The sequence below is a fragment of the Haliaeetus albicilla genome, chromosome 21 (genome assembly GCF_947461875.1).
Source record: "Haliaeetus albicilla chromosome 21, bHalAlb1.1, whole genome shotgun sequence".
NCBI lineage: Eukaryota > Metazoa > Chordata > Aves > Accipitriformes > Accipitridae > Haliaeetus > Haliaeetus albicilla.
This window is the reverse complement of record NC_091503.1, coordinates 15,890,836-15,918,431: the sequence shown is the minus strand read 5'-3', so window position 1 is coordinate 15,918,431 and position 27,596 is coordinate 15,890,836. Positions and strand designations below refer to the sequence as shown.

The window sequence follows — 27,596 nt, the reverse complement described above, 5'->3', positions numbered from 1 at the left end:
ATTATTTCTTCATTATGAATTTATTGAGAAGCAAGAAGAGCACATAGCTTAGGTACAGAATGATTCACATATCACTTAAAAGTCATTAAAGAACAAAAATTCCAGGAAGACTCAAGTGATATGAATCCAGTGACAGGACATGGATCACTGGAAAAAAGGCATGTTCATCCTATTTGATCTTTGTTCTGTGGTTATAACAAAATCTATATTAGTGGAGCCTCCAGACAGGCCCCAGGGAAGGTTGAAAATGTTGAGTGCTGTAACTGCATAATATGTGATACATGTGGAAGTCATCTTTAGCCTGTGTTAGAAATGGATACCTCCATAACTTACTGCAGAAAAATGTTTAGGCTCTTGCCTGTTCTGCCTCACGCTATTTTCATCCTAAGATGAGAATGTTGGTGTCGGACACTTTCTACTTGCAGCTGTATATATTAGAAGCAAAAAGTGGGCTACAGTGTGCGTTTAGAGATAAAATTACCACTAGAGGGTCTAGTGACTTCTCGAAAAGTGAATTATAAAGAGGAATAGCATCAGAACTACCATGTGGGGATTACTTCCTTCAGAAGCATTATAGCATGCAAGCAGCTCACTTGGCTTGAATAGCTTTGGTGGTCTGTAGCTTTCATGAAACTGGTTTACCGATAATAATTATAATCTAAATAATTTTTCACAGTAAAATCGGCACAAGCAACAGTGACGTGATCTTCATTAGTTAGCTTTGCTGAAATAGTGTAATCTCCCTGTAAGAGACAAACACAAAGAGATTAGCCTATCAGTAGTATATAACTGCTGCTGTTTCTATGAGGGAGTCCTCTTGCTAGAAACAGAATAACACTTTTCCCATCAAGTTCCTCCAAAACGTTTCCTGTCCAAATGTTTCAGAACTGGTCAAGGACTTGCCTATATTTTCTGCCAAACTAATCTCATCAGGGATATCAATGCTGACAGCGAAAGTTCAAAATCTAAACAGTGCAAGGGGAACAAAATGTTTTGATGCATAAAAATTCCTTTCAAATCTGTGTAACTTCTCATGTTTCTTATGAGCAAGCACAATATGACCTGTGCTGTCTAGTAACTGGAAGAGGATGAGGTGCTTAGTTGTCTGGCACTTCTCTTCCTTGGATCTTGTTGTTGTACACTGTTATATCGATATGAATTTTTATAAGAGAGCACCTTGGGGGATGTGTATAGATGACTGAATTTGTGATGAATTCCTATATAATAAAACAAGAGGTAGTTTAATTTCAGATTGTGTAGTTAAAACTACTAATAATTCTGGCTTTGGGGAGAACTTGTATCATTGCAGTGAAGAAAATCTTAACCTTAAAAAAGCCATGGCTTTTTTGTATTGGTCAAAACTGCTCTCTCCAGACACTTGGAGAAGGAGAAGCACTGGGCAGGGAAGGTAGCAAGACTCATTAACAGATATGGAGGAAGAGGTGAACTAGATTGCTGGCACTGCAGTATTTCTTTCTGTATTTTCTGGAGTGTGGAGGGGAGCAAAACTTGGGGTAGGAGAGCTTGGCAGCAGTGGCCTCCTGGCTTTGAACCAGAGAAAGCTCTTGCCTCGCTCAGAACTCTCCTGGTTGTGGAGTAGAAGGAGGCACAGCTAGAATGAGTCGGGCTTCTTGGCATTTGCCTTTTGCCATGGGATTTCTAAAGCAATAACTGGCCTGTGTCCTCACAGAGGTTCAAGTTAAGTGTAACATCCAAATTTAGACAGGCCCAATGGCAATGTGCTCATGAGACTACAGCCTTGTAATTGTTGCGCAGACTGTGCAAACATCCTTTGGGCTGCTCAGATGAGGCTGTTCTTTGTAAAGAGCAGAAGACAATTGCTGCATGGAATAACTCCTTGTTGCTGGCATAGAAGGATGGTGTTATTTGCCTGACTGATTAAGGAAAAAAAGCCTCCTACTCCCTTTCTCACAAGCATGTTAATTCTCCAAAAGCTTATTTCATTCATGGGAGGGAGTTTATAATAACTCATTTCCATTGCTCATTAGTGATTAGATTTTTTTCTTCCTCCAGAATAGTTTTTTTGCTCATGGGTAAAAATTGTTATTAAAAAAAGGATTGTGTACAGTCTTAGAATTTCTGGCTCCAAATTCAGCTAATTTGCCCTGAACTAGAGTTTTACTGGACTGTTAGAATGTTTCTAGGGCTTCCTCTCGGTCTAAAGACCTATTCCTCAGGTTGTCTAGAGGCTTTACTACATAAATGTCCTCACTATGTTAGTAAAGCTGCCCCTAGAGCAGGATGCTGATAGGAGCTTGGGCACCCCAGTGTGAGAAATCAAAAGGCATTGCTTGACACAGCATCTCTAGGTGTAGCCTTTAGGGAAGCAGGCTGGGAAGGATGGGATAACAGCCTGCATAAGGAGGCCCAGTTCCCTGTGTGAAAGCCTTGGAAAATGAAGGTTGTGGTTGTTGCTATCACCAAGGGAAGACTGAGACATATGAGATGGTAGCTGTTATGGAGGCTCGATCCTCCCAGGAGCCAGCTATCCTTGTTATCACCTTTGCAGGTCTTGGCAAGCTTGGCTCTCTGGGACTCCTGTCATTGTTCTGTATCCCTGTTCTGGTCCTGTCTTCTTTTCCTGCACCTGGGCCAACCCAGTGCTGAGCTGGCTCCAGACTTCATCTTTGCAGCTCTGACACGGGTTTTATGTCTGCTGCTGAAGAACTGAGAGCTCATGCTGTGCTTCTCTGTGTAAGTAATCTAAGGAGTGTTTGACCACCTGAACTGTGTGCTTTTTGCAGTGGTGAGTGTGATTTTTCTTTGCCACATTCTCAAACAGATGCCTTGATGATCCAGATCTTGCATTCTCCCCTTCAATCCAGTCTCTTCAAGTATGTGGCTAAAAATCCTTTGTTATTTACTTGTCAAATATAGCTTCATGTTGTGCCCAGTTAAGAGACCCTGTGGTGTGTTCAGCTTTTGAGACCTATCTTGCTTTGCAGTGTGATTTGGTTGACCTTCTGGAAGGAGTGTGGAGAATGCTGCTTGTAAAAAGCATCTGTAATGGATGACCAGGAAAGTCAGAGCAGTGCCTAGAGTACTGCCTGTTTCCTCACCTTTCTAAGAAATTATTTTCAGGCTCCACAAGTCCAGAGACAGTGTTCTTGGCCCAATAGCTTGTACTTTTGGTTGCAACCTAGAAGACCTCTGTCTCTGTATCTAATACCATATATGTACAGTGGAGCACATACAATTGCAATAGTTATCTAAATTGTCTTTATAGCCAGTGAGGATGAATGAGCTTCTCCAAATTGTTCAGCCTGCAAAGGAGTGAGTTGAATTGCAGCCTTGGTCTCTCGGGAGTCCCCTGGAGCTGCTGCTTTTGTTGCTATTTTAAGAGTGACAGAGGGGGAGCCTACTAAAGAACTGTCTGGCTGCATGACTTAGTGCTGGTAGAGGGGATCTGCTATCCTAAGAAAACCTATTCTGTCTCTGAATAATGGTGGCTTTCTAATGCTTTAAGCAAAGCCACTTAATTTCATATTGAGAAGGATGAGTCATGTAAACACTATCACATCCAGTGTGCCAGCTGGGGGAGCTTGGAATATGCTGATGTGATTGCTGGTAGTCCTCTGGCCATACCTCATCCAGAAAGCCCTACTGCTTGGGAGCACAGCTGTGACCAACTTACCTGTGGGATTTCTTTGATTCCCAGTGTGACTGGTCCCTCATAGTAGAGGTGTTCTGAAAAGCAAAAATGGTGATGGGTGGTTAGGCAGCACATGAAGGAAACAAGCAGCTGATTGTAGATGCTTTTTTATAATAGCACTTCAAAATGCTCCAGTGACAGGTGTTATGGAACTGCGAAGTGCTCTATACACAGTCTTGCAACAGCCCTCCTGAGAGAAATGTCAGGATGTGTACTGCCTTATGGGGAAAGCAGGGCTGAGCCTGTGCTCACAGAGGACCTGCAGCCCCTGTCTGAGTGGAGGAGGGGGGCATGGCTTTGCACAGCTGGGTGGGTGTTCCTATGTCAGCATGCATCCTCCAAATTGGGAAATTAAATGGGAGGGGGATTGCCAGGCACAAGTCCTTTAGCATGATCTATTAAACACCTGCAGCTGTAATAGTTGAACTGTGCTGTCTTGGTAACTCTTAAGAAAAACCAGTCTGAGCTGAGTGTTTCTGTAGGTGTGGACTTCTGACTGCTTGCTGAATATGACCTTAAAGTAATAAGAATATGTCTATCTCACTGCTGAGGGAGTGTTCACTGAAGTTACATGATATACTAAAGCCATCACAAGTTATGCTGGTGACTGGAATAGAGCCTGGGAGTTCCACCTTCCAATCCTCATCTCCCTAATTGCGAGGCATGCTTGCTCTTTGCTGTTGAAGAAAGGGCAACTTTGGCATTAATGGACAGAATTAGCAAGCTGTTCTGCAGTTCCTCCTACTTTTTCATAGCTTACTGGGCCAAACTGTGCAGACTTGACTGAAAATAAAATTTGTAGATGTTTCAGTATTTCAGAATTTCTTGCACAACTTGCCCTCCACAACTCGTGGAAAAGTCTAAGAACTGTTTAAGGATTCTCTTTTGTAGGTGTTGTGAAGTAGTCTTTACTTTGACAGAGGAGTAAGTGTTTCATCACATGTATGAGTATGTGCTGGCATCTTGATGCTTGTCACTTCTAGAGAGTTGTTTTGGTCCAGTCTCACTGTTCTGGTTTAAACTGTTTCTTGTGAAATGTTGGACAAAAGGTTTTTAACATTTATTTTGTATGGACCATCCCACCATGCAGTAGGTATCTGGCTTGGAAAAGAGTCCACAGAAGGTCTTCCCCCACACATTCTATGAAATGTTAGTCAATGCCTCATAACAAACTTAGATGAAAGAATCATGACTATAAGAAACTAGGAAAAGAATAGGAGAAACCTGAGACATCACCAAAGTTCTACACTTTGCATTAATGAGGAATTTAAATGTAATGCCCTGATGATCCTGGGAGGTGGAGAAGATGCAGAACTTGTCAGTGTTGCCCTGAAAAACCTAATAGCAAAAAAGAAAATGGAATAAGTATGTTTTGGCATGTCACTCTCAAACTGATCAACTATGCTGCAGCACTTGTGCTGTACTCCTTCCCTTCTGCATCCCTGGCTACTTCACCTGGACACCAAGAAGTCTTTTCCTTTTCAAAGAGCAGTCACCATTGCTGCTTGCTTCTGTGCACGAAGCAAGAGCTCTGGAGTCTGACACATCTCCGCTGCAGAAAGCGGTGACTCAAGAATTTTAAAAATACAGTACAGCCCACTTCTCAGTTCACAACTTTACTTAGAGTCTAAATGGGAGTTAAAGGCATTGCAGACTGCATGACTTGGGTGGTGAGTGACTCCCTTGGGACTTGAGCTTGTATGTGTGTTGATGTATGCTAAGCCATATTGTGAGCTGCTCCCTCAGGGTGGTGTGGACTGTGCAATGGCATGGCTTATGGTTTGTATCCTTTTGTTCAGTAGAGAGCCTTGTTTGTCTCTCCCTCAGTCAACTCTGAGCCTAGTAAACCTTGGATGGCAACAGAGGATGGTGGAGAGGAAACTGGTCTGTGAACAGTCATGCTTCCACAAAGTCCTTCTCCACAGGGACATGGAAACTCCTCTTGGATCATGTGGCTTGTTAGGGTCTCACCTAGGCTGTCAGCCATCTGGAATCTAAACACACAGATACAGCATTCAAGCTCTGCAAAAACTATAATTTAAAATGAAGTAGGAGTCATCAGGCCATAAATTTGCTTCTGAAATGATGGCAATGCTAATTTTTCCTTCAGTGTAGGTAGAAGCTATTCCCCCCTTTGCTGTGACAAAGTAATGATTACATCAGAGCTAGATGAATGCAGTCTTAGGGCTCTGCCTCAGCCCTCTCTGAGGTATTTTCCATGATTGCTGTGATGTGGGGTAGCTATGCCTTTGCTTGGTAATCAATGGAGTCACTCTCATGGGCTGTACTATCTTTTAGGGAGCCTCCAACTGTGGTGCTAGGTGCTGTGTGTCGGGTTTGAGGTCCACATTTACTGCTTTGTGCTTCAGCGTTGCCCTTGCTTAGCTCTTTCTAACCTGGGGTCTTGCAGTGTTTCACAGTTATTAATCATATGGAGCTATTGGAGAGAGTCCAGTGAAGGGCCACTGATATGATTGACTGGAACATGTCTGCAGTGAGGAGAGGCTGAGGGAGCTGGGACTCTTCAGCCTAGAGAACAGAAAGATGAGGGAAGAATGTGTCAATATGTACAAATACCTGAAGGGAAGGGTGTAAAGAGGATAGAGCCAGGCTCTTTCCAGTGGCGCCCAGTGACAGGACCAGAGGCAATGGGCACAAACTGAAACACAGGAGGTTCTGTCTGAATGTCAGGAAACACCACTTTACTGTGAGGGTGACTGAGCACTGGCAGATGTTGCCCAGGGAGGCTGTGGAGTCTCCATCCTTGGATATATTAAAAAACCCTGCCTGGACATGGTCTTGGGCAACTGGCTTTAGGTGGTCCTGCTTGAGTAGATGGGAGTTGGACTTAAATGACCTTCAGAGGTTCTTTCCAACCTCAACCATTCTGTGGTTCTGTAACCAGGTCTCTAGAAAACTCTTATGACCTTCCTTGCTTTAGTGATGTTGGGGGGAAAGGACTATGCTTTGAAGTATGTCCTGATAGGCAGCTTTCATTTTCAGCTAGCTGAGACCTGCCAGGAAATAGTATGGATCCATAGATCTGCTGGACTTTATCATTCATCTTCACTTTGGACCACTCAGTCCCTATGCTGGCTGGATCAGGCTTTTCAAAGCCCATTCAATGTTCCTCTCACATGAGGATTTCTGTTATAATTCCAGAAGTGTAAACATCCTCACAGGCTTTAAGGACTGTAGTTTATCACAGCATCCTTCATATAAATTTTTCTCCATATATTCATACATTTTTACATTTCTCCATTGAAAGAGGATGAACACATCTGCTGCAGTAAGTGTAACTGTCACAAACACTAAGCCTAGCTCATTGAAAGAATTCTGTGGTCTTTTTAGAGCAAGCCCAGATGTAGTTGCAAGAAAATGTATAAACATTGGGAACAGCATAAATCACAAGTGCATTTTTCCAGTTAAATTTCCCTATGTCTTTGTTGGTCTGTCGGTAAGTTATGGTATCTGTCAAGCATGCTGTCATCAGTGATGTTTTTTCAGTCTACCTTTTGTTTTCAGCCCTTTTTCTCAAGACTTAACTGAAGGTGATTTCTGTAGAGCATCCTGGAAGACATTTCTAATGTACCACTGATTCAAGGTGATATTATTGTGTTTTTTTGTAGCAGCTTTTCACCGTTATTTCTACCAAAAGTAACATAGTCCTTTTCCTTGCCAGTGAGTAGGCCTCTAGTAGCTTCCAGTCTGAAGCAGAGCTTTCAAATGTGTAAGAACTTCCTGAGGATTACTTCAAGTTACTAGTTATCATTTATCGTGAAGATGCCTCATTTCTGACAAAACACCTATAATGAAATTCTCACTCCTCTTTCTCAAATCTTCCTTGCACTGAAAATCTTTATACATTCTCACTCTTGTACTATATAAAGGCCCTGTACATCTGCACCCACCTCTTCCTTTTTCTATGTTTTAAATCTTTTTAGAACTTAAATGCTCCATGTTGGAGTTCTTCTAGGACATGATCTTGCACCCATGCAACTGACACACCACTTCTGTCAGTTTTAGGGATGCAGGAGTGATCTGAATAACTGCCAGCTATAGATGTATAGTTGAGAGAAAAACCTATATAAATACATAGCTGGGTGAGAAACATCCCTTCTCTTTACTGGGGAGGAAAAAGTGAGATGAAGATGCTAAGCAAGATGGCATTGTATATCAGCCTAAAGACCTAGCTTTGTGGTGTAGCTGCTCTCTCAAAAACATGTACATAAATCTCAATGTGATACCCAGTTCTGTAATTCGTTATGCTCTCTACTTTTATTCACAAATATTATTTTAGAAACTTCCTCACTGTAACACCCACCTAAAGAGGCAATAATGTAAAGAATGTAGGTCTGAAGCAAGGCGGGGGGTGGGTTCTCTATGGTTTGGGAGTGTGCACAAGGAATCATTCAAGTGCTCTGATGGTTCCTTTATCAGTTGGGCCTGAAAGAAAACTTGCAGACTTGCAGAGGATGCAACTATCTTTTGTCAGGAAGCTTTGTTTAAGCCTGCAAGTTGTGGTTGGCACACTGCTAAATATTACCCTGGTAGGTCTTTTTCTCTGATTTTAGTGATTGCATTGGGAAATTGTTAAATCTTATGTAACTTTGCTTTGGAGGAAATGGGGAATAACCAGTACTTTCTACTAAAAAAGAGGAAGAGCTGAGTTCATGTTATGCTACAAAGAATTTAGCAGTTTTATTGTTATTGTTCTTAAATGGACAATGGCTCATTTCCTTGCAACATTTGAGCTAACAACTTCACAACGGGCATATAGCTCAAAGAAAAAGATCTTGGAATCCTATTTAGGAATCCCAGTGAGCAGTGTCAGATGTGACCTTTGCTTAACATAAATAGTAAATACTGTATGATTATGATGAACATGAAACCTCCACCTATATCGAGTCTCCTAAACTATTTCCAGTCATGGCAAAACTGTGACAGTATAGGAGAGCAGAGAAAAATAAAACAACCAGGACACTGCCACATCCAGCTCTTATAAGTCTCTTTTCTTTGTAACTTCTACCTGCTCATCCACACAAGTGAGTGGACCAACAAAGCCTGTAGCAGAACTACACTCTCTCTCATTTTGGGAGAGGGAGTAACATGCAACTTTTGGCCTCCTGTGGAAGGCAAGCAAATTCTGTGAGAACTGTATTTAAACTCAGGTCAGGTCTGGCCAGGTGTTGGAAATGTTGCCTGTACAACAGGGAAAAGGGGGCTCTGCATGAGAAGCTTCAGTTGAAAGGGCTGTCTGCTCCTCTGTACCTTTGCTAGGCTGCATACTTGGCCATTCACAATGTTGTCCTTTCTGCATAGGTATTAGCTCAGATTTACAGCTGTGCTAATATGGTAAATTATGGCTGTGCTGAATTATCTCAAATTGGTCTTCAGCTCAATTCTGTGTCCTAAAACACAGGTTAGAATCAAATGTCAACTAATTAAGAAATACCACATTTTCAGTTTGAACCTTAGTCTGAGAAAGTTCACTTCTTTCCCACTGTGACTTAATTACTAAATAAAAACAGCTACTGAACAAGAGAGTGTGTATTAAAAAGTGTGGCAGAGGTCCTTGCACTAACTTAGGGATGCTTCTAAATGAAGGTATATAGTATTATTTAACCAGCTATGGTTTTATATCATAATGTACTTCAATTAGTAGAAACAATTACCTGTCAGTTTAAGATTAAGGGACTTGGAAACCCCAGGAGGTTTTGGCTTTGTGGCTTAATGTGTGAATAGCAGTTTGTGCTCAGCTCAGGACTGACTCTGCTTCTCCTTAGTGTATTCTCTAAAGGATGTTATTTAGTACTTTATCAGAATAATATAGTTTTTCAGTAGGTATATGGGTGTGTCCCCCCCTTGTAATTCAATACGCAATTGAAGAAACCTCTGAATTCAATTTTTTTTGGTCTATCTGGCTTACAGGATTTAAGCAATTGTCTGCTCATGCAGCATTTCTCTATTCTTTGTGGTATTTCTATGCTGTGTGAAATGTCTTAGTAATTTTCCAGGGGCTGTCTTAGCAGTAGTACTGTGCATGGTCTTTAGACTGATAGCCCTTGCACATTAATTATTGCAGTGTTATCAGGCTGGAGGTGCATGTGAATGGCAGTAAGGCAGAGCTTCTGAAACTAACTGGTGCTCTAACGACTCTGAAACGTCCCTGCAGCTCTACCTGTTTATTTTAAAATCAGCCTAAAGAGATGATCATGGTATAAGAGGGACTTCAAAATAACTGTTTAAGATATGTGGATATTGCTGTCCAGAGGCATGACTGTAGCTCTTCCAGAAATGCCATGGCTAGCTTTGCACTATCTGGTCTGGCTTGTGGCAGAAGGGACTTTGAGGTGCCCAGGCTCACCTGGGACCAAAGCTGCCTGCTTTTTGGGGGCAGCTAATGCCACTGTAAACCAACTAGTGCAAGTCTGCACCAGTTGGCAGTTTGACTGGCATGAACTGAAATCTGACTGCTGCATAGGCATGTGTTGAGCAGAAAAAACATGCAAACCATAGATAGTATCAAATAGTATTTTGGTCCTAATATCCTTATTCAAGCATAATTCCTCTTAAAGCGAGTGAAGAACTACCTTTAAGGACAGGAAATTTTACTTGTTTAGTAGTGAAGAGCATGTTCAGAATGGCTTGTTTGTTTGCTCAGCCATTTCTTTTACAGAACTGGCCCTTATTTTTGTCATACTTGCTCATGTGACAACCATGTGGCTATAAATAGAGCTTATGAACCTCTCTGCTGTTGGATGGGGTCACATTACCACAGTTATTTTTTTATGGGCTTGAAATCCCATGTGTGTATAATATTCTGTGATTAAAAGAAAAGCAAGTGAACAGGTTGGGGGAAAAAGCAGGCTCTGAAATTAAAATGTCTGTCCTACTGTGTTTCTGCCATCCATTAACATGCTGTTGAAGTAAACAGAACGTTACGATGTATTGGTGTGTTCAACAGCACAGCGGGTGTGTTCTGCTTGGAGTATTCAGTAGCCATCAAACACTTAGAGTGCTACCTAAATTACCTACCTCCTTTCTTCTTTCCACAGAAAATAAGCTTAGAAAGACCCAGCTCGCAAAGCGTCTCTGAGTAGGTAAAGATGGTCTTCCCATTTACGATCAGGTCAACCTTGACGTACAGCTCCTTGATGCTGTGTCCTACACACAAAGCAGAAGGAGAGCTCAGAGAAAGTACAAGGGTAAACACAATTATTACTTTATTTTTAAAAAATTCCATTCCCCCCCCCCCCAGCTGTTTAAGCCACTGCATGTTTTCTCTTCACTGAACTCCTGATACCTAGGAATCCATGCTTCAGGAACAGGTGTCTAAGTTCCTTAAGGGTACATAATGGGGGATGTAATAGCATGTATCTTTATTGTTAAATAAACTATGCCCATGACTAGTCTCTGACTCTGAGGTCAACTGGCATAGTAAATCTTGTGTCCATACAGCTAAACGTTCCTTTCTACTGTCCCTAGCGGAGGGACTATATCCAATAGGCCCCTGGGAGCAGCCTGTGGCCCATACCTGCTGCCTGAGAAAACAGTAGCTGCCCTGAGGTAAACCTGTACCAGGGACCAGCATAGCAGCTTGGCAGTGCTGGGAGGTTGCCTGCTTGTGCCTGGCTTGCTAACATAGATACAGCCAGTGAGGCTACTGGATTTAGAGGGAGGTCCCATATTCTGAGCTGTTGGAAAAGTATTTGCAAATGCCAGTAATGTGATTTTTGTGGGCTTGTTTAACTTTGCAGCCATCTGAAAACTGATGCTCCCCAGGCAAAAGGGCAGCATGTCTCACAGGAGGGAGACTTTTTGCATACAAGGAAGCATTCCCAAGTGCTAAAAGACACTTGGCACACAAACATTTTCAGCACCAGGAGCATACAGCAGGGCTCTTATATTTATGCTCTGGTAGTAGACGTTCTAGGTGAGCTTGGGGCCAACAGGTTTGTAAGAAGGTGGCTTTCCTGTGCAAGGGAAACAAAGCAAGCTATGGCTAATATTAAATTCTGCACCTGGCTTGTTAGCTCAAATGCAGTTCTGCTTTTGACCTTTTATTGCTGATCAGTCAAGTGCTGAAGAGGTATAATTTCAGCTAGTGCAGCTGATGACATGACTGTTGCCTCAGGCTAGCACTTCCCCAGCATGCTTCTCTACATGCCCAGGATGGGCAGAGAGATGCCCTCACCTTGGTCTGTGGGAGTCCCTTCAGCCTCCTACCTACAAGGGTCAGCCTTGGCAATTTGGCAAGCGCTGCTGGTGCCGACACAGGAGTGTGGGTGCTGTAGCTGTCTCATTCAACAAGAGTCTCTCCCTAGAAGACTTAGTTGTGAAGACAAGCTGTAGAGTAGCCTCCACCTTTACTGTCCATATGTACAAATGAAGGTAGCCGAGGGCTGATATGACCTGCTTAGGGTGACATATGTAGTCTGAAGCTGAGCTGATAACAGAACTGACATTTCTGTAGCCCCACACAGGTTTTGAAATTTCTCAGAAATGGAGCCCATTCATATTTTATAGGAGGCTGTCACCCTTGCTTATTTCTTAATACCAGCACTCACATGTGAATTACCCATTTATGGCATGAGAAAATGGCAATTCACTTACTTAGGACCATTGCAGCTCTAACGTTAAAGGTGTGGGTTGTGACATCAGAACAATGGTCAATGCTGAAGGCAAAATCTTGCTGGGGATCTGTTTGGAGACAGAAAGCAGTGGGTAAGAAGTAGTATTTTTAACAAGATACTGACTGTATAGAAGAAAACAATAAAATACAGAAGCATTATAAAAAACAGGTTATGTATTCCTTAAATATTCTCTAAGATGTGCTTAAAGCTCCCATACCCTGTGTTTAATAGCTACTTCTGTCCTTCCTGCCACTTCAGTCTGAAGCACATTCAGATGATAGTCTATATGTGGCTAAAACCTACTGTGTGGGAAAATGAGCCAGGTTCAGGGAAAGCAAGTTCCCCACAGTGGTAGGTAGTCAATACTCATTCAACAGTGAAGTCTTGGCACAGCTGCTCTTTCCAGGTTCTTTGCATTGCCCTTCCTTCCTCAGCACTGTTGAGCGATTGGTTATGATGATGGTTTTTAATTCATTTGTATCACAAGATGACTTGGTGAGGCTGATGGGGAAACTGAATCCTGAAGTGGGATGAAAAGTCCAGAAATGAAAATAAAATTGTGTAACTGAGATCCTGGAGTGTTTCATGCTGGGTCTACCATCATACGGTATTTCTAACTCAGGAAATAGTCTACATTTTTGCCTTTCTGGGAGACTTCAGCAGAGTTGGGGTCAAAGGGAGCCCTACAGCTGACAACTGACACGAACGTGACTCTTACCAGTTCCTACAGTACCGCTTTCTCTGCATCAAGCTCCAAAACTCTTGTACAAACATAACTGCTTTCCCCCCACTTCCACCTTCTTCCTTGCTACCCTCCATGAGGTTCCATGCTATGCCTGAAGCCTTGCCAATATGTCAGTCTGGTGACAGCCAGCAAACAACAACTGGCAGCTCAGCTGCCACAACCAACAGCATGTGCAAGAGTTTTCCAGAGCTGTGGCTGGAGGTGAAAGATTTGGCCAGTTTGGAAGCATATTGTCTTGAACCTCAAGGCTTGCTTTAGGCACAGGTTTGTCCCTCATGGTGGCTTTCCAGCCAGCCTGTGCATCCAACTTCCTTCTCTGTGGAAACCAGAGGAGGAACTGCAGCATGTGCAGGAGCAGCCACAGGCTCCCTGGGTTACATCGAGCTGCTGGTAACAAAATATAGACCTGGGAATTGAATTCTGTTTCTAAGTTATTGTTGCTTGAGGTAATCTTTTCACTGAATTGAAAATAACACATTGGGAGAATTTTTCTTTGCTGTGATGAAACCTGAGTTGCAAGTGTCCTCTGTGAGGCTCAGCTAGCATCTCTGTAGTCTGATGTTATTTTTGCAGTAGTGCCCCACAGCTGCAGCAGCTGGCAGGGAGCAAGCCTGGGTGACTAAAGCTTGATAACTTATTGGGGAACAGGAAAAAATGAAAGTGCTGGGAGGAGCTGGGGGCTCTAAGCCAGGCTCTGAAAGCACACAGATTGTCAGTGTGGTCCAAAAGGAACTCCCAAGTCCTAAATTCTGATAAAATAACTGTTTAAGGGAGAGAGATAAAAGGCCCCCACAGCTGTATTTCCCACAGTTCTGTATCCCTGTGCTGGATTTTGTCCTCCATACCATTAAAGTGCAGTATCTGCAGTTGCATGATCTGCCTGGGACAAAAAGGTTAGTGCCTGGAGTTGTTTATCAGCTCAAGTGTGACAAGAGTCAGAGGGTTGTCTGTCTTCCTTTTCCACATTCCTTTCAGTTCTTGCTTTTGTTGCAGCTTTAGAAGCTGTTGCAATTAGGTAGGAGAGCAGTTTCCTGCTCCAGCTGGAAAGCATGTCAAACTTCTCTTTTCTTCAGGACCGTTATGCCTGCTTCCCCTCTGGTCTTTGCCACCTCGCAGGGCTTGGCTTCCGCTTTCCTCTGGACTTCTGCAAAAGCCCCTCTCGTTTCTGTTTTGCGTGTGGTGCGATGATAAGGTTCAGGAAGCAGCTGCTCAGATTCAGAGCAACTTGGGCATTGATGCCTACAAACAGTGCTGGTTGTCAAAAGACTAAAATTGTCAGCTCTGCAATTTCCAGAGGGAGCTATCATCAAAAATGGCACTGCAACATATATGATGCTCTTCCCCCCCCCCCCCCTCCAGAGAGACTAGGCTGTGCCTTAGTCAACAAATTAAATAATGGTATTAAGGCTAGAAGTTGAATTTTTTTGCTTAAAATTTCTCATCAGTAACTGTTTGGATGGAAAGGGAATGTTCATGAAACAAAGCTTCTCTGGAAAGCATGGGCTTCTTACAATGAACCTGATCTCAGGGTAGTTTTAGTTTGGATGTCTCATGTCTGTGCTTTTTTTTTTTTTCCCCCTATGGGTTGAGTTCTTTTGCCAAATAGATTTAATGGTGCATTGTAGCCATAGGTGTCTTCTACTGCACTGCTAATGATGCAGCATAGGAGTCTGTATCCAGAGAAGTGTTGTCTGGTCCTCAGGAGGAGGAGAGCATGGAAGCACTCACATGAGAAATTCCAGCAAAATTTGTGAATTAGAGCACTTGGATTTTGTGTTGTTACTCCATTGCTGAGAAGTGTAAACTTTTCCACTGGCAAAAGAAACCCCAATTAATTTTCTGATGGTCTCCCTGTGGAAATGCAGGCTATGACTTTCCAGTCCAGCATCTTAGATATTGTGGTGTACGTGGGGACCTCCTGCTGAAACCAATTGAAAGGATGGCTGTGTTGCTAAAGCTATGGTGCCAGGGAGTCTGGATTCCGAAACACGTAGGCAGAAAGGTTGCTGCTAAAAGGAAATTAAAGGAAATAATGTGTTTTAACCATTTGATAAGTGAAGATGTCTGTAAATTCAGCTGTGCACCATGAACTAAGGTGGTGTGCCATACCCCTCTTTCTTTAAATGTTGAGGAGTCCCTCGTGTGGCAAAGGCAACTCGAGGCAATTGCCATTTTTGTGTTTCATCTCAGATGCACAACTGTGAATCACTGTGTGTCTCTTACGGAGGTTTAATACTTATTCTTTCTTGTTTGCCTCAATCTGAAGAGAGCTGGTTAGACTGAAAAAAATACATGTTATGTCTTTCACATGTGCAGAGCAATAACATTTACTGTTAAATCTCTAAAATATGTGGGGCTGCCCTTCAGCCTTCCACTTCCCTGCAACATTTCATAGTGCACAGTACTGTATGTTCCCAGACTTCCCTCCACCCACTCCCTTCAATCTGCTCCCTTTTCCATAATTAAAGCTAGAAACTCTTCGACTGGTTGCAGAGTTTTGCTTTTCCAGTTCAGCTTTGATATATCACCAACAGTTAAAACATTGCTGGAAATCTTGTAAACGTGTTGAGGTTTATCAGTGAAAATCTGCTTATTGGGGGGAAATGGGGCATTTTTTTATGTGTTTCTATCTAGTGAGAAGGGCTTGGGCCGCAACATTTACAGCTAGCATGAAGGTGCCTGGGAGTGGGATTTTGACTGAAGTTTCTCTCTAGAGAGTTCTACATCTTTTGGGCAACTGCTCTGAGAAAGAGGCAAGTCTTCGGCTTTTGTAAACAATCAATGTGCTTTAAGACCTTAGACCTGTTATTTGAACTTGATGCTGTGGCTAACGCTGAGCTCTCAACTGTATCTAGCATCAAATGTGCAGCTTTTGCTGAAGACTGGCTTCTGTAGTACAATCCTGCTTTGTAGGATTTGGGCTGTACCTGGCATCCTGCCACTGATCACCCCTTACGTGGTATAGTGCCAGCTGACGCCATGCATCCCACCTCCCATTTCACTCTTACCCAAGTACCCTAGTGGAGATTCATTGCTATGTTGGCTTGATATGTGGTTTTCCTTGCATAGGACTTGTAGTGGCACCATAGTGCAAGATTTCAGCCTGGCTTACTGTTGTGAGGAGCGCACAGCGATGAATTTGGCTGTTTTTCTAGAACACTGAGCAGATGTGTAGTGCAGCCTAGAAGCTCAGATGAGTTCCTGATCTTTTCTTCCTAGAGCTTCTCTTCCTGCTCTTGTTCTTGGCAGAAGGTTCATAGGTATATTAGCTCAGATATATTTATAGTGGTGTACCTATGTGACCCTCCTGGCTGCAAGTCTTGTACCTTTGATGGCGATTACCCCGGTAAGAGGGACAACAGATGGGAACACACTTTCATGCCTCAGTTACTGTAGTTGTGGGGCTACCAGCTCATGCTCCTGCTGAATGCGGGTGTGCTCCAAGCCAAAGGGCTGTGAGCTGGGGCTGCCCTTATGCCCTGCAGCCTCCTGTGCTCTGGGAGATGATCTCCAGCAGGAAGATGCAGCAGACAGCTGGGAATGATAATGTGCTAACCCACTATGGCTATGTCCCTCAGCCTGAGCTGCTAGATGACTAACTGGGCATTACAGAAACTGCATGGCCAGATGGGAAGCACCTGCTATAGGAATTTTGCTGGGCTGGTGTACAAGAGCCTCTGTTTTTTATTCTTCTCTCTCCCTCCCCCCATCTTGTTAACTGTCCTCTACTGGCTTTACTCTCATCTGAATCTGCTCTAAAATCACATTGTTTCCACATGAGCATGAAAATCAGTGGTATGAGTGAATAGGAGCAGCAAGCAGGCAAGCTTTGCTTGTGAAGAGTCCACATCTGTAAGTCTTGCAGTGGTGAGAAGAATCTCCAAATTGGAAAGCTTTGGGTGTTTAAAAATAACACTTTTAGGAGCAGATAAGCCACAGAATTGAATGGAATGACATAGCTGCACTTGGCTAGGGTCATACAAGGACAGACTGGTGCTAGAGGAGCTGGAAATTAGCACAAGGAAGAAACATATTTAGTAATTACCCAACACTCCTCACCTTCAAAGCTCTTAATAAAATTAAATCATTAGTCCTTACAACATTCAAGGTGATGAAAGGAGAGGGAAAGAATGAGGAACTGTTTGGGATCTCAGACTTTATGTATTCACTCAACATTTTCCCTTTAATGTCTGTTTAAATAAATTAACCTGAATGCTCAAGGTTATATTTGACACTGGAATCTACTTATAAGGTACTGAGGAAGAAGCATCAGGTGAATTAGCAGCTCCCAGTTGTGCATCTAGGTTTTCCTGAGCACCTTCAGTTTAATGAGCTTCCCTGTGGGCCTGCCTTCACCACATGCCACTGCCATGTCCAGACATGGCTGGGAGGAGCAGAGTGATCCTCTGTTCAGAGGGGAGCAGAATAAATTGTGAGACTTATGTTGGCTGTGTCTAGTTTGTCATGAGGATGCTTCATCCCAGATGCTTACCTCAGACATGACCAGCTCTGGGCTTTTGCCTAGTTTGGATAGGTGCTCTGGTCTCCTTTGCAGAAGGCTTGATATGTTTTATCTCCTGTACCTTTCTGGCTTGCTTAAGCAATGTGGAGGTGAAGGAATAGGGAAGATTACAGTTCATGTATCCTTAATGTCCTGGGGGTACAGACTGTGGGAATTCCCCTTTGCAAACAGTGCTATTGACTTGTGGTCTCTGAGGTCTGCTTAAACCTGAAGCTCTTGGGGATGTCTAATGGAGTGAATAACCCTGCTTCCTGTCTGATAAAACTTGGATGGCTGTAGAGGGAAGCCTGAAGATTTGGTCTCAGTATAATCTATAAGCTAAAAAAAACCCCATAACACTGGTATGAGAAACTTAAAATACATCTTAAAAATTGCATAAACACCTTTTTTAAAAAAAAAAAATTTCCACTCCTCTCTCAAGAATACTGAACGCTAGTAATGCAAAGAGCAATTATATACTTCTTGGTTAGAACAAGGCACAGGCATTACTGGCCAGTGTGGCCCTGGTTTTGGAGCAAGGCGATTCCAGTGTCTTAAGAAATTAGTTTAAATAAAGAATGAAGACTTTGTCTCTTTCTATTTCAAATAAAACTCCTTGCTGAGTATAACTGATGTCCAAATCTGCAAATATTCAGAAACAGTAACTGAGAAGGCTGGCAGCTTCTCCAAATGTGTTGCTGGGGCACTGACTGCAACAGTAGCAGCATTTGTGGTGTGAGGAACAGATGCGGGATGGAGGGCTCAGCCCACGAGCAAAGGGCTGGAAGTGTGGCAGATGGAGAAGAGAGGAAGAGACTTGCCTGGTACCAAGCTGAGGTCACCCAGTTGCCGCCTGTGGCCGTGGCAGTGCTGGTGGCCTGGGCAAGGGGCTGTGTGGTGCGGAGAGCTGTAAAGACGGCGGGTGTGAGGGGTCTCTGCAGCTGGAGGGCTGTGTTTGGGGATGGGGGTGTCACCAGCACGTGTAAAGCAGCCTCGCCAAAGGCTTGACCTGAGTCTCCCTGCCTTTTCCTGCCTGAACCACCTTTCTTGACAGCAGGATTGTTAGAGCTGTTTGCCAGGGCTCGAGGGGGGGCCCGGTGTCTGAAGGTTCACGGAGACTTTCCTTTTGCCAGTGGTGGTATTTGGAAGAGGGAGTTTCTGTGCTTTGTGTGGTATGACAAAGCTTTGCCTCAGCCTGTTTGAGAAGACAAAACTGAAAGATGCCAGCTTTGAGAGGCAGCACGTACAGATCTTTATTTGTATTTGATAATCCTGATTTGTCCTAGTTAGCTTGAGAGAGAAAGGGAGGCAGGGCAGGCTTCAGCTACAGCAGTGTAACAAGAAAATGCTGCATTAATTTGGGCCCAGCAGGGAATGTATTAGAGAGAGAAAGTCTTTGTTCTTCTGTTCTGTTGGTAAGAAAACACCATGCGCTGCATGACTAAGATGCATACAGTAACTGCCTGTATTCCTAATCAGATCTGTCTCCTCTCTTCATGTGTTTTATCATTTTTTATGCTGCTCTACTTGAGACGGAGATCTCTGGACATCAGTGCTTGCCAGTATGACTTGGGATTCACAGCAGACTTGCAGACTTGTGTCAGAAATAGAACCAAACATTACTAGAAACTGCCCTGCTGTTAGACACATGCCATGCTCTGGGATAGCAGGCTTTACCGCTGATTACACAGAACAGTAATCAGCAGCATATGAATGGGCTAAATGTTCTCATTTTCTCAGGATGGGTTGAAATCCACTGCAGGAGCGTGGCAGTAAGCTATAATTGGAATAGCATGCTCCCTCTGCTGAGGAAACTAACTGGGTTCCTGCCTGCCTGATCACTGCTGGATCTTTTGACAGGAGCCATCCATCTTCAGGTGAAGAAGAAAGTGGTGCATTGAATTAATTTGTGGTAGCTTTCAAGATTTCCAGCTTTTGGCAACTGGAAGCTCTCTTGAGTCTAAAAGCAGCATCTGGGATAGATCAGGTTTTGGATTTGTTACATGGTGATTCTGTACAGGGTATTTAGGTATCTTGTCCCTGATGGCCACTGTTCCTCCCTAGTTTTAGGTTGCCGTAAGCTTCCTTGAAGTTGGTGCAGTGACACCAACACACAATAGTGCTGAAGTCCTTTTTGCATTTTTCTGAGATGTCTTAATTTTTCTTAGATCATTCTGGGTATTTTTGCTGATGGATGTTAAATTACTGCAAGAACCTGATCTCTTGCCTCTATTTGCTTTGGTAAACTGTAAGCATTGTAGGGTCCAGAGATATTTTGAGGCCTTTAACAGCTCTAGATGAGATGGTGTGGCAATGTCAAGAAAGCCTAGCAATGCTTCATATGCGTACACAGGAAGTTTTACAATGGAGCACTTATGAGCAACTGTGGTATTGTTCTTGCTCCTGACTTGATGCAATGAATATGCCTTTTGATAACTTCTACTTTGTGTAATACAGGAAGCTAATCTCAAATTTTCACCAAACTGTAAACATAGCTGTGACTTACCTGTTTAGTTTATTAGACTGCTCCCTCCATAGAGACTCAAATTTAGCATGCAGTAGCAAATGACAATTCTGCCTTGCCCACAGTACTCATTGACTGTAAGGTAATACACAGTTTTCCAGGTATATCTCTCCTGTTTGTTTCCAAAGGGGAGAACACATTTTCCTATGGCTTGCCTTGTGGGCTGTTACCCCTCCTGCTTGTGATTCCTTAGTGACTCAGTGGCTACAACAACTGAAGACATGGCAAAAGTCAATAGGTGGAAAATGTGTCTACCAGTTTAGACTTAGCGGCTGGCGATAAGCAGGAGAGACTGTCAAACAACCAACCCTCTTCTGCAGTCCGTGATGTGGGACCTTCATTGATCTGGTGAAGAAATGGACACTGTGAGGAAAACTCTGAGAACTAAATTAGATGGGAAAATTTAAAGCATGGTGGGAATGTTCAGCTGAGGTTAATTCTCCCCACTACTAGTCTCAGTGAAAGCATTAATATTGATTTTGCTAGATGGTTCAGTCTAGATGCTCAACCTAATGCTTTTGCCAGAGTACCTTGGAGGTATGAAATTGTCTCCTGCTCCTCCTTATAATTTACATTTTAAAACTTACTAAATACTTTCTCCTCTCTGAAAGAAGAGGTAAAATTAAATCAGAATCACCTTAAGAGGTCACATAGGAAAAGAAAGTTTTAATCGTCTCTAATGAAGTGGAGAACAAAACAGATAAGGTAGTTTTAATTCATGGAGGGACCAAAACTTTAAACCGAGATTTGTATGTGCACTCGTATCTATGCTACCTTGATTCTGGTGATAGCTTCCATTTGTTAGGATCTGGTGCCAGAAATAAGCATGTCAACATCTGGCCTTCCTCCTGGAGTAAGCAAGCTGTACCAGATGAGTATAGCAGCAAGGCTATGACACCAAGATGGCTTGGACAGAGCAAGCAAACAAAAAATGTTTTCAAGTGAAATTCTTTAAGTTCTTTGATTGTTTGCCCATTAGCAATCTATGCAACAAAAGATCAGAGGGGAGTTGGTGTCGTGTGGCTTTAAATAATTTAGAAGCAGAAGCAATTGCTGGAGACTGCTTGAGGGAAATAAATAAATAAGACCAAGAGAAGCATCTGGCTCAATCTGTCTGCCAAAGAAACAAAGAATAATGGAAAAAGAACCTTCTTTTACCAAGTGTCTAGAAGAACATTTGTCCTGAAGATGCATGAAGTGAGAATTTTTTGCAGACTTTTCTTTGCCAGCTGAAGCTATCAGATGACTTATATCCTTTAAATAAAGCATGTAAGTGTGTGGCCAGAGAGGAAAAAAGACTAATAATATTGGTTGACATAGAAAACAAAGTGATATGTAAAATTAGTGCTACAATGATGACAATTTAGCAGGTTTGTTTTCAAGTTGGTATTGCTGATTGAGCAGGGAAGGGTGTTACAGGTCTATTTTTAAAAAAGGAAAAAGAAGATTTTAAGAGAGATAGTATATTTGATCTCTCAGTATGTAGAAGAAAGGATATGATGGGCTGAGTGTGTGAGGGGGACCCTAGTAAAACTGAAACTATTCAGTATGGACAGACAAATCATCAGAAAATTGTAATCTAACCAGTCTATCAGTCTCTATGTTTTCTTTTTTTATGCACTGAAAAGTTCCTTCAGAGCAGGGTTTAACAGGAGGGTGTTTATATTGTGCTATCTGAACAGAGCAGGTTCTACACCAGAGTAACCCTGTTGACTTCAAGGGGCCATTTTAGTGGAGATCCAAATCTGAGCTCACAAATTTTAAGAAGATCCATACAAATGAGAGTTTCTCTATCTATAAACACAATCCAGTGCAAGCTTGTACTGAAATGGGCAGTGCTGCTCTCTTCTACTGTATCAATGTAGGGCAGGAAAAAGGTTTCTAGAAATGACCCTGCCTGAAGTGTGATAGAGCTACACAAGCAGTCATGGAGCTCAGTGGATGTAAGTTCAGTCTGACTTTGCTCTGTTTAGGAAGAGGCATCAGCATGTAAAAAAAAAAAAAATCTGTAGTTGACCATAGGGCACTGCTGCTTTGTCTAGCAAAAGATATTAAAGCAAATAGTTATCTGTATCCCTAAATATGTTTTATTATTTTTAAATCTGTAGATATGCAGATATAAAACTTGTAAAGAAGTGTGTAAGAAGTTTCATATTTAGTTTCTGGAGGCTGAAATGAATACCAATTGATTGCTCCTTCTCCTGAAACTTCAGCTGATGGCTATTAACCTTGCTTCAGATGGAAAAAGAAGAAAAAGCATAGTCAAATATGAATTGGGAAATGTTTGTCTGTGATAGTTTAAAAAAAAATCCCATGGGGTCTCAACAATGTTTTAAAAGCCTAGAGAATCTCTTTCAAGTTGTCATCTTCAAATACTAATACTTTGACTCTTCCAAAGATCTCCCTGAAATTCCCTGTTACTTACTCCTGTGCACAGAAAAAGTCCTTAATGGTTGATGCTCTCCAGACCCTTTCTGAGAACCTTCTGCTTTACCAGTAAGCTTTTCTGCACTGTCAAGAAAGCTACAGTTTCAGGCAGCTCTGAAATCCCCCAGGTCCTAATCTAAATGTAGAGCTTTATTAATCACCAAGCATACTGGTGTGGGTTTGCTGGTTGAAACAAGACCAGGTATTCTGAAATACTGACTTGTTGATGTAGGCCCAACTAACATTTCGAGAGCGAGCTGTAAAAATAGTTGGAAAATGTTTTTCATGTGTCTGCAGCAGCAATTGCCTGCTTTACCCTATGAAGAGGGCCCCATTTGAACACTACATTGTAAGAATGTTTTCATGGCTAATTAAGACAATTAGGCTTACATGAATGGTCTGGAAGCAGGTGCTGGTAGACATGTTGAAGAATTACATTTTGTAGTCTCTCACTGCATGGCATATTGCACTTTGAGGTGGGTGACTGACACTCAAATAGCACTGGAATTTGCTCGGGGCACTTTGCTACCACTGCCTTCCCACCTTTCCCTTCCCAGACAATTGCCTCCTAAAATGTAGCCGAAAAGATCAAAAGTGTTATTACTGTAAAAATCACTGTGAAATTAAAGGGGATAGGAATCAGCCATTTGTGTAGCAGGTTCTTTTCATGTCTCTGCATAGACTTGCCAATTACAGTTCTCTTTTCTCAGTCAGAGATGTTAACCTATACTGCCTTTATCTCGGGATCCCTGCCCAGATTTCTAAAGTGATTTGTGGTCATTTGAGATCTTCCTTCATTTTTGTCACCTCTTCCTGGGAGGAAGAGTGGCACTGATGGGAAATGTCTTGCTGTATTTATAGACTGTCTCGGTGTTATGTCTCCTGTGGTTATATAGAGGAGGCAGCATACTATCTATTTACTTTACTTGTAGACCACCTGTCTCTCAGCTTGAGCTTCTCACTATGGACTTGCTGCTGAGATTTTTTTGTCCAATTTCTTTTAAATGACTTTTTTACAAGTGCATGATACTGATCAATGGGGTCTTGTCCAGCTCTTTCTTTTGATGCATCTCTTAGGGTCCTGGTTACTGAATGTTTAGTCTGATGTAGCTGGGTGGGAATGGGGATCCTTTTAAAGGATCCAGAGCATGGACTGAGACTGGGGGCTTGATGCATGCCCATATCTTACGCGTTATAGGGGCAGGATGCAGCTAGAGCAAGTGCTTGTGACAGGGACTTGGGACTTGCTCCTGGGTACAGGAGATTGCTACTCTTTCTCTGTCTTCAGTTATGCACCTAAGCTTCTCTGCTACATTTATCGCAGTTATATTAACTCATATTTTTGGCTTTAGTCAGATTTTTACTGCGTTTTAGGAGAGGACCTGATAAGCTGCAAAGTAAAAATGAACACTTAGCTCCTTTTTAGATGCTCAGACTGAACTCTATTAATCTGTTGATAGAGGGCATTCAGTTCCAGAAATAAAGTTGTGAAGTACTTTTGCTAAAATTATCTCAACCTGAATTTTACTTGATTCAACCCTGATTCACTGATAACATCCTAGAGTTTATAGTAACAACAATAAAGGTGAAATCCTGACCCTCTTGAAGCCAACAGGGAATCCTTTACCCAAGATTTCATACTAGACACCTCACTGTGGCCACTGTATCCCCCAAAATGTGTCATCCTCTGGCATCTTTGGTGGAGCAGGAAATACCATGGGGATTTCTCAAACTGAAGAGACGTGCAGGGCAGTCTTCCCCTGAAATAGCTAAAGAGTATGGGCAGTTGCCTAGCATTGACTCTGTGCTTGCTGACATTACAAAGTTGTCATGAGAAGGTTTGTTGGGAAAGGGTCTTGTCAAACCTAGGCACTAGCATGTCTGTTCTCTCCTGGGTGAGAACAATTGGAGGGACGCAGCTAAAGAGCGAAGCTACGTTCTGCCCATTTAGTTGTGGTTTACAGAGAAATCAAGCGGGGACAAAGCTGCTCCTCTCCTGAAAGGGTGATCGGCACCTCTGGCACTGTTGTGAGCTTGCCAGTGAGCTCAGGAAGAGCAGTGCCTTCTCTGAAGGGAATGTAGGCTGGTGGATTTGGATTTATCCTCCCCACCCATAGACTTTTTTTTTTGGGGGGACTCAGCCCAAACCACCTTATTTTTCTGCTTTATGCAAGCTACCAGACTATGAACTGGGTCAGCAGAGATGCAGATGGGGCATCCTGGTCTGATGCTACAGGTGTGGTAGCCTCTGGAAAAAGGCAGGGCAGAACATTGTGACAGCAGCTGTGAGTGTTGCCACAACTGAATCTGCCAGAGCTGTAAGGGAGTGAGGAATTGGGCTTCAAACAAGGAATCTGATTTAATTCTTGCATTTTTTCCATGTCTGTGTAATCTCATCTCCCATAGCTATGCCCAGGAGAACAGAAAACCACTCTGTGTTGGGACCTGACCTGTATGATCTCTGGCTTGTGCTTCTCAAGCTGTGAATTCCTCCTGAATGAATGTACCTCTTACTTTGGTTTGCCATACACAAAGGTAAGTGACACACAAGCTCTAAACAAATGCATTTTGTTAGCTAGGTCACTGGTGTGCATAGTAAGAAGCAATGCCTGAGTGACACGTGCCCAGCAGACAAATTTCATCATCATTTGAATTGACTCAAACTGTAGCCTGTGCCTCTGTCAAGGCATCTCATGCTAACTGAGACCTGTTGAGGGAACAGAATTAACTTATATAATGAATTCTTACTAAAATAAAGGTAATACCAAAGCTTGTATTCGATATCTAATTAAATATTTTCCTAATGCAGTATACCCATTTATAATATGAGAAGCCTGACTTTAGTCTCCTGGGAGCAGGCCAGTAAAGAATAGCATTACAAATATTTATTTACTTCTCTTGTCCCTCACTGGCTTTATTTTAATGGGTGTGCAAAACTGCATGAAAGCTACAGGGGAGAAAAAGCCCCCTGGGAAACCCTTTGTATCAGGATGAATTGGAAAAACAAACTCTAGGGGGCTCATTTGCCATGAATCGCTTTTCACATCACGTGCAGAAAATGAATGAGGCGTCTGTGAATCTAATTCCCTTTGTCCCAGCTGTAAAGCAGATCAGCACAATAGGAGAGGCACAAGGCCAGCAAAGCAAGAGGTGGAAAGCAGGCACCATTCAGTGAATTCATTTTCAGTCACTGCAGTGCCACTTGCTCCTTTTCTTCTCTACAGATTTAAAGAACAAACAAACCCCTATGGTCCCTGGAAAATGCCTGTGTTAAGTGCTGCTCCTGAAGTCTTGCTAAGCACGGTGGCAATGGCAGAGAACACAAATCCTTCCCACTGTCACGCCGGGTCCCTTGTCACTCCCAAGTGGGAGGACAGAAAGCACATCACCACAGCCTTGCTGCACATTAGGAAAACAGCGCATCAGTGCATTGAAGAGTGTGTGTCATCCCAGGGGTAAAAAAGATAAAGACCTAGGGTCTTCCTTTTTTATTTAACCTAATTTCAAGATAAAAATCCTAGTCATGTCTTTCATGCTGGACTGGATTTTTGACAGCAATTTATTGTTCTGAATTAGGTTATATTATTTCCTCTTTATTATTTTCTATCTAAATACAGTTAGATTTGTGTATATTTGTGTATGTGAACCAAACCAGCTATATTTGAAAGACTAAAAATATTCTAGCTGTGAAACCTGGTGCTGGCTTGGGAATGTAACCCTTCCATTCATTGCCTGGCTTATAAACCTCTCTCACTGCATAAGAACAACTCTGTTGCCCAGCTAAAAAGAAAATGGAAATTTTAAGAATCTCACCACAGCTTTTGTAATATATTTCCAAGTTCTCCTCTTTGCAGACTGTGTGCGTAGGCCATTCTGTGCTGGCATTGATGTAAAGCAGGACTATGATGAGAACAAGAATGTTTGATGTCTTCATGGTGGTGGTGGTAGTTTGCAGGATTACTCCTCTGTCTCTTGCTAACTCTCTGTGGAGGCAGGTCTTCCTTCCTTTCTCCGAGGGAGAGAGGAGTTACTACATTCGTGCCTGCAGAAGGGTTAAGTGAGCCAATGGAGCCTTAGCTTACCACAATGTGGTATAAACAAGAGGCTAATCAGAATTGGAGGGTGCTATTTCTGTGTGCTTACACTTCTGCTTTCTGCTTCATGTTAGTTTAAACTAATGACAAATGAGCTAATCACGCTTACTGACTGCACGGCATAGCCCTGCCTTGGTGCCTGCTGGAACAATCCAGTAAACTGTTTAGTTTTTCTCTTGCTGCCAGTTTCTCCTCTTGAAGTCAAAGCATTTGGGTCAAGACTTCAGACAGGCTTATTTATCCCTTCTGGCTGCAAAACACTGTGATCCAAATCACCCCATCTTAATCATACAAAGTCAGACCAGAATTTGCAAGATGGTCAGTTTGGTTTGTATGTTCTTCTTAGTAACTAATCTGTCTGCTAGAGGGAAGGGAGGTGTGTCTGATAAAGCTGACACCAAATAAGCAAGTCTTGAAATGCTGAGGAATGAATCCTTTCTGCTTGACTATGCTAAATACTGCATTTATGTTCATTTTGTTCAATGGTTCTTGGGAATATACTATTTACCGGTAGACCTAGTCAGGTAAACCTAGACTTAATTTTTCTCTTTCTGTCCTCCTGGTTATTTAACTGCCCACTAGTGACACTGTGCATTTGTTGTTTGCTCTAGCTTTTTTAAAGCTGTGCTTTATGTAGAAATCAGTTGCTGTTGCAGATGGCAGGGAATGATCAGTAAGGAAAGGAGGGAGGGTTGCTTCATCTCCAGTAAACTTCTCCGATTGAGTTTAAGATCCAGGGTTGGAATACAATTTCAAACTGCAGTTGCCAAAAAGGTCTTTCCTGGACAGAGCACCAACTGGAAAAAAAGCTACAAGCTAAATTCAACCCTAAAGCAAATGTCTGCAATAGTCTTCTCTGAGCTGGAGGCAAAGAGAAATTGGCTCTGTAGCATGACAGAGTTGGATAAAAGATCACTTTGGCCATCTCAGCCTTTCTTCCTCTGAAGGCTGTGAGTATCGTTTGCTCTGCTGCTGAGTAAAGTTGAAGAGGGAAAA

The 27,596-nt window shown here is 42.6% G+C and overlaps 1 protein-coding gene across 1 annotated transcript; it reads right to left on the bottom strand.

Annotated features, from left to right (window-relative positions):
• LY86 (lymphocyte antigen 86) lies at positions 1 to 26,634 on the bottom strand. Its single transcript, XM_009925618.2, has 5 exons — positions 26,320 to 26,634; positions 12,290 to 12,376; positions 10,712 to 10,840; positions 3,656 to 3,708; positions 1 to 743 (listed from the first exon to the last, which is right to left on the bottom strand). Exons 1-5 carry the CDS (start codon positions 26,438 to 26,440, stop codon positions 639 to 641), a joined length of 495 nt encoding a protein of 164 aa, XP_009923920.1. The 5' UTR covers positions 26,441 to 26,634; the 3' UTR covers positions 1 to 638.
• Positions 26,635 to 27,596: the final 962 nt, after the last annotated feature.